We start from the raw sequence: 7,445 nt of genomic DNA, 5'->3' as shown, positions 1-7,445 counted from the left end.
ATCGTTGTCACAAGAAGAGTTTAGCTATCTCTTCAAGGTATTGGCATTTGGAAAGCACAAACCAAGAGGACAACCCGCAGTTATTCATCCATAAGAAATGAGTTGGCAACACTGATGCAGAGATCGTTCATCATGGAAACATTCTGGCTGATGTGTAATGAGAAAGAATCTCAATACTCCATTCTGGTTCCATGTCTTAAAAAGGTACGAATGGACCTTAGAGAACAATATGTTGTTTTTTCGCAAAAAAAAAAAAGAACAATATGTTTGTTATGAATGTTGGGATTGAGTGTAGATGGTTGAGGGGAGCAATTGCAAAATAAATAAATAGAGGCACTCTACCACCACACTTATTAAAGATGAAGCCAGATCGTATACAAACAAACATTGCAAATGCAAATTCAGGTAGTAGTTTGTTTCTAGGATTCAGAGTTGGATAGGAACAGTGGCAGATGTGGCAAAAATTGGCACTTATCTCAAATATGTATCAGAAATCCAACTTCGAGGGTATTTGGAGGATATAGTAGATATTAAATACATAGATTCATCATATATCTAAACCTCATTAGGACAAATGGATATCGTGAAATATACATTCCGTTTTCACTCCTTCCCGCTAACCGCATTGTTAACGCATCTGCATGACAGCAAAAATATATCCATGTACATATAAAATAGAAATCCCATGGTTACCAGCATCAGTTCACTGATGCAACTCGATGCCATGTGACTCATTCTGGCTTGGAATACTGCTACTAGATACAGTAACAAAAACATGGATGCATAGCGTACTACTAGTACTAGCGAATAAAACACTAACAGGAGGAAACCTCCTACACATTGTCAAATACCAAGAACCTTTGACATGAAAAAAACAGCATTAGCTGGTTTTGATGCGGCAACAAGCTAACACCCGAAGCAAATGAAAAAAAGATGACACAAATCTCTGAAAAACACCGGAGCTGTATCCTCCAAAACATCATACAACCATGCAATCCCTGTCAGCGTTGTGATTCTTTGTTTCGTTCTTAGGGGTGTTAGGGCTATACAAGAAGATTAACAAAAGCAAGGCCTCAAAACCACTGCACATTATCCTTTTGGATTATATATGCTGTTAGCATCAGTTCGCTCTCACAAGTAACTTGCCTAGCTGTTCATACAGCTCATGCTGCTCCTCAAAGGTCAGATTCCGTAGTATCTGCATTGAAGGGCATGCTGTTTAGCACCTAGATATCTTTATGGAGCAAAGGAAGTAACGTTAGCCAGGTACGGCAAAACCCAGATTACCTGCTCTAGGATTGTCTCAACAGATAAGTCCTGTACCATCACAAATGATTGGTAATAGATGTATGCGAAGACAGCCATGACCATCTGCAAGACATATTTTGGAGTTTCTCAGCAAGGGAAGTAAAAAAAAAAAAAAAAAAAAAACACTGTTGTAAACTACCAGATTTCACGTTGCAAAGCATACACCAATTTTTTTTTTAAAAAAAAACATAGTCGAAGTCTGAACTGCATGCAGAAAGAATGAGCATAACTAAACATAGTTGAAAGTCTCAACTGCATGCAGAGAGAATGAGCATCACTACATACCAATGTTTTCTGGTCGGCTGGTCGATCCTGGGACCGACCTGGTGATTAATCGCGATTAATCAGCGACCAGGTCGATTAATCGACCCTGGTCGTCCCTGGTCGTCCAGGCATATCAGCTGGTCGACCTATATATATACCTCTATATATACACTATATTATACACAATAAAGGAAGCATCAAGACTGCATTAGTGTAAACCAACATTCCTCTTCATCTTCAACTTGTGCTGGCGCCTCTAGAACGGTCCTTGAACTCTTTTTGATGTAAACCAGCATCTCCTTCTTAACTATTTCTGGAGAACTGGGACAACCAACAGCATCTCCATACCCCCCACATATCTGCCCAGTCAAAAAAGCCCAAAAACAGAGCACACAACCTGGTCGTCCATGTCCTAATCGGACGATTAATCACGATAAGTGGACGACCAGGTTTCTGGTCGACCTGGTTGGGTCGGACCTCCTAATCAAGCACTCCTGACCGACCAGGACAATTAATCGCGATTAATCACGATTAATCGTACGACCTGAAAACATCGCTACATACTTTTCCTAAGGTCTGGAATTGGCAGCAAAGCCAATAAAAAAGAACTATCTATGATCATGCATAAAGACACATTCTTTTTTAATCACGAATTCACACTAAATATATTACAGAGAATACACTAGAAGCAAACTAGAAGGTACATTCAGAAATTGATTTAACCCATTCAAAATCACCACTAACAAATGTGTAACCTTTTGGAAACAAAACAAGTTAAAAGTACATACTTGGCAGTCCATCCTATCTGTAAATCCACCATGACCAGGTATGCTGTCCCCAAAATCCTGAATGTATAAACATAATAAGATTTTGAGGGTGATATGTATTTCCAACAAATAATTCCAAACACAATAAGCACCTTAAATTTGAATGCCCTCTTGAAGCCACTTGCAAAAAAGCCACCAAAGGGTGCTATTATTGAAGCAAACAAGCCAAGAGCTAAGGCATGCCACTGAACGGGCATAACTGCAATTTCTCTCCATGGAAACTGCACAGTACCAATAAACTAATTGGAGCAACAACTAGAACAGATGGAATGTAACCGTTTCCAATTGAGAATTTGAGTTAAGACTTGAATTGCCTTCTTACCCATTGTGGTATCCATCCTGGTAGATCGTAACTTTCTGGTGTAAACATAGGACCTGGGTCACAATGAAGCCATCCAGTTGATAAATCCTATAGACAGAGTAATGAAATAAGGTAAGCTCAGTAAGCTCAGTAGAAATACATTTAGATCACACTTGAATGGTGCTGTTCTATGACAAAGGAGGTAGTTACCACTGTTACAATTGCTCAACACACCATTGGTATGTCTATGACATATGGACCTGGGCCCCATATGTCAATGACAGCCGATGGGAAATACAGGATTGAGCAATTTTGCAGCAGCAGGTGAAAGAAATCATCCAACAGGAACTATACCTTTCTTGGGCATGTCAACCACTGGAAATGACCCATGAAATTAGCAAGCTGCCAAAACAGGAAAACTAAATTAATAGTGCTAGACCCAATTATTAAAAAAAGTATGCAAACATACAGAATAAGACGTTTAAATGCACAATCTTGCTCACCACTACAATGAAATCATCACAGATTCATACGTTTGATAAGAGGATCAATAGTTGTTTTTCGAAGACACAAGGTTTGGAGCTTTCTGTTCACCCTCAAACATACATTTTTTCTGACTAATAACTAATTTCATAGAAAAGCAATGTTTTCTGATCGGCTTATCGTTTCTAATCGGTCTCGCACCGATCAGGACGATCAGGATGATTAATCGACGATCAGGACGATTAATCGACTCCTGATCGGTCTAATCGTCCATATAATCGTCCAGCATAAAGCAGGACTATATAAGTATATATCATATATGTATGGCATATATACCATATACTATATATTTATATAGTACACATCAAGCATCAAGACTATATTTCTAGTTAGTTGGGTACTTACCTGTGAGATTTGACTCCATATATTTATATAGTACACATCAAGCATCAAGGTCAAGGGGGAGGAAGAAGAAGGCAGCAGGGAAGAGTGAGGAGGAAGCAAGCAGCAGCGGGCTACTTGGATTGGAGCTGGAATGGGGAGGAAGAAGCAGGCAGCAGGGAAGAGGGAGGAGGAAGCAGCAAGCAAGCAGCAAGCAGCACGAGCAGGAGCAGCAGCTCAATAGCTGACGGCTGGAGTGGGAGTGAGGACTGAGAAGAGAGTGGGGGTGAAGTTATAAGGGAAACCCTAATAGGCCTGACCCAATTAAATATATCCCATGCCAAAAGCAGCCCATCTGCCAGTCAACTCTGATCGGTCAGGAGGCCTGATCGGACGATTAATCGTGATTAATCGACAATTAATCGGACGATCAGGTTTCTGATCGCTCTAATCGAATCGGAGGCCCTAATCGAGTGCTACAGACCGATAAGGACGATTAATCGTGATTAATCAGACGATCAGAAAACACTGATAGAAAGTATGCCCAATTGCAGTGCAGAAGGCTGGGGCATTAACCAAACAACCCCCCACCAATTTCCAGCCCATCAGTGATACAAAATAAACTGTTGCGACAGGACATGCGGATATTGAAAATTTTACAATGTTCATAATTCAGATAAGAAGGCATCCCCAACATTTGCAGAAAGAAGGCAACCAAAAAAACCATTGAACAAAGATATTTATGCACCACATATTTTGGTTACATGGACATTAGTTAGCAATAGCAAACAGAGATAATTTTAGAAGACCAGTAAGTATTTACTGACCACAAATGCAGAAAGCAATGTTGTCACTGATGCACCTATAAATCCTTCCCATGTTTTCTTGGGAGAGAGCTTGATCAGCGGTGTTTTCCCAAAGAAGAATCCAAAGAAATATGCAGCAACATCATTGATAGCAATTAACGAAGCTGGGAAGAGGAACCTACAAAAGCATCGTCTTTATGTCAGCGTTACAACTAATCACATAGGGCCCGGTTGAATGCGGGACCTGAATCAGATTTCAAACAAATAGTAACAACCCCCAGAGCAATGCACCCCCACCCCCACCCCCACCCAGCATCCAGGCACAGTTTAGGTGCCCAAGCTTTAACAATACCCATCATGTAGTTTGGCAAGTGCATAATCTCAACACGCTATGCAAAACTAAATGAGGATAAATGGAGTAAAGCAAAAATCAATTGGTATGACGATCTTAAAAACAGTTCGGTACAAAAGCATAAAGTAGAAATTAGTAGGCCCTCCAGTCATGAATATATGCCATAGTTTGTTTTGTTTGTCCAAAATATCATTTATTCACAACTGTAAGATGTAACAACATTTCAGCCTTCTAAGCTGGTATTCATGACTACATCTCGTTCAAGCATAGCACTGGCATCCATATTATACTATCAGACCAAAGCATTAAAGCATGCTGTAAGATGCAAACTTACCAGAATATTCCATCAAAAATGTTTGCCACAGTGAAAGATGACTGGGCAAATACCATGAGAAGGATCATGTGAGTCCATGCATATTGACTGAACTGGTACTTGTATGCCTTTTTCTTTAGTGTGATAATAAACCAAACAAAACCTGGATAATAAATAAATTAGTATGGTGGCAACAAGCAAGCAATTTTCAAACTTTATGAGAATGCATTTGCATCATTTATTTGTAAACAACAGCTTAAGAATTTATGTGCTATAAAAGCTTAAGTGCTTAAGGACCCAAACTTAATGAGACGAACATAGAGGATTATATTGCATTGTACCATCATAATCAACCTTCCCAACCACCATCACTCAATAAACATCATACACAACCTTCCCAACCACCATCACTCAATAAACATAATAAAACCACCTTTACTCAATAAACAAAATCAACTAAAACGAACACCTGAACTGGAGAACGAGGGAACATTTGATGGCACTACTTCTCCAGCTTACAGTTCTAAACACATCTACCAAAAGGGAAATGGACCAAATTTCCTTGACAGTCTGAACTCACTGGGTCCAATGCCTGCCTATCAAACCAAGAACTAACAAAATATTGGAGTTCCTTGTGTTGTAAGATTGTACTTTTTCATGACCATTGTTTGGAGAAAAAATAAGATGGTCACAGTTACCTGCTATGTAGAGAAAGTAGCAAATAAACATCTGGTACTTGATGAGCCTGCTCACCAGCTTGTACAACAACTTATCTGAGGTTACCGTGTTAACAAGCTGGCGGCTAAGGAAGCGGCCATAGGTAAACAGCATTGCGGTAAAGAAAAAATGCCTGTCACATCACAGATTAAAATGTAAACACCAGGTCATCCAATGCATGAATCAGCCATATATCCTACCACCACCTCACCAGTTGAGCATCCTGAACCCTGGGAGCTGCCGGTCCTCATTGGCCTTCCGGAGAAGGTTGAAGAGCTCCTTGGCCATGAAGATTTGGACGACCACCACCATGGCCCAGATGTAGAGATGCCCCATATATATCAAGAACACGACACCAGCCATCATCCACAGTGAGGAGTAGGTACGAACTAGCATCGACTTGTACTTGTTCTGATCGTTCAAGAGCAGGTTGGCGCCATTAGCCGTGTTCACATCGCTGGGCACCTAAACAATAGAAATAACAACAACGATGCGCAAAGATTGCAAGATGAGTCCTCCACCTCTACAGCCAGGAACAGCCGAATAGAGAGGCATTTCTGTATGGAAGGGTAGAACAGATCACCTCGTTGGAGCGCTTCCGGTGCCTGAGGCGGCCACCGTGCGTCGGGCTCGGGGTGCCCGGCGTCCGGTCGCCGGCGCCGGTGTCCCTCTGCATTTCTTGCGCCCTGCAGCGTTCCTCCGAGCAAGCGTGGGTTAATTACCAAGAGAATGACAGATCGATCAAGGGCCTGCTGGTGGGTCAATGGTCATGGGCGGACGGATCTCCGCTCTGCAGCAGTTCAATACCACTAGCGGAATAGGGGGACGGCGCCACTGGTGGATGGAGACTTGGATGTGAGGACGGCTGGTTTGTTACGCGCCGTCGCCGGCGGAGAGGTCGCCGGCGGTGAGACACGGCAAATTGGTGGCGGGCTGGCGGCGGTAGGAGAGAGAGAGTCAGAGACAGAAAGAGACAGGGATCACCGTCCGAAAGTCCGAACGGCAATTCGGCAAACCCTGGGGTCCCCCTCTTGCCAGTTTTGCCCCTGGACTGGATCACGGCAGAACTGAAGACACGTTTTAAAATGGGCAAATTTGAATTTGAACTAAGGATCTGTTTATTTGGGGATGCATTCAGCATTTGGAATGCGCAATAGTACTCTCTCTATTCGTCAAAGCTTTAACTTCTAGAGTTGTCCTAGGTCAAACTTTTAAAACTTTAATTAAGGCCTTGTTTAGTTCGTGAAGCGAAAAATTTTACGACACTGTAGCACTTTCATTTGTTTATGGTAATTATTGTCCAACCATGGACTAACTAGTCTCAAAAGATTCGTTTCGTAAATTTCAACCAAACTGTGCAATTAATTTTTATTTTTGTCTTTATTTAATACTCCATGCATGCGTCTAAACATTCGATGTGATGGAGAATCTTGAAAAATTTTGAATTTTTGGGTGGAAGTAAACAAGGCCTAAATTTCTAAAAAAAAGTTAAAATTTATAGTATCAAATTAATATCATAAGATTTATTATATAATATATTTTTATAAGATTCCCATTTTATGTCACAGATATTGATGTTCTTTTTATGTTACTAGATCGTTAGGCGCCCTTCGGGCGCCCTATCTTGACTATTTGGCTAAATTTATAGATATTGAAGTATTTAGCCAAATTAATAGATACTAAAGTATTTAAT

General features: G+C 41.0%; 1 protein-coding gene across 1 annotated transcript; it reads right to left on the bottom strand.

Annotated features, from left to right (window-relative positions):
- LOC8065475 (phosphatidate cytidylyltransferase 1) lies at positions 763 to 6,772 on the bottom strand. The gene is made up of 11 exons (XM_002459990.2): positions 6,336 to 6,772; positions 5,964 to 6,217; positions 5,734 to 5,885; positions 5,057 to 5,198; positions 4,392 to 4,548; positions 3,055 to 3,102; positions 2,722 to 2,808; positions 2,492 to 2,620; positions 2,361 to 2,417; positions 1,288 to 1,371; positions 763 to 1,198 (listed from the first exon to the last, which is right to left on the bottom strand). The coding sequence occupies exons 1-11, from the start codon at positions 6,426 to 6,428 to the stop codon at positions 1,121 to 1,123; spliced, it is 1,281 nt and encodes a 426-aa protein (XP_002460035.1). The 5' UTR covers positions 6,429 to 6,772; the 3' UTR covers positions 763 to 1,120.

The sequence above is a fragment of the Sorghum bicolor genome, chromosome 2 (assembly GCF_000003195.3).
Source record: "Sorghum bicolor cultivar BTx623 chromosome 2, Sorghum_bicolor_NCBIv3, whole genome shotgun sequence".
Taxonomy (NCBI): domain Eukaryota; kingdom Viridiplantae; phylum Streptophyta; class Magnoliopsida; order Poales; family Poaceae; genus Sorghum; species Sorghum bicolor.
This window is presented reverse-complemented; position numbering and strand designations above follow the sequence as displayed.

Bases quoted from the DNA above. Each gene is read 5' to 3' on its own strand.
- LOC8065475 (XM_002459990.2), bottom strand. From the start codon at position 6,428: ATGCAGAGGGACACCGGCGCCGGCGACCGGACGCCGGGCACCCCGAGC. The intron at 3,103-4,391 runs GTCAGTAAATAC...CTGTTTTGGCAG, and splicing joins CATTGCTTTCTGCATTTGTG to CTTGCTAATTTCATGGGTCA. The intron at 1,372-2,360 runs GTATGTACTTTT...TATGTCTTGCAG, and splicing joins CAGATAGGATGGACTGCCAA to ATGGTCATGGCTGTCTTCGC.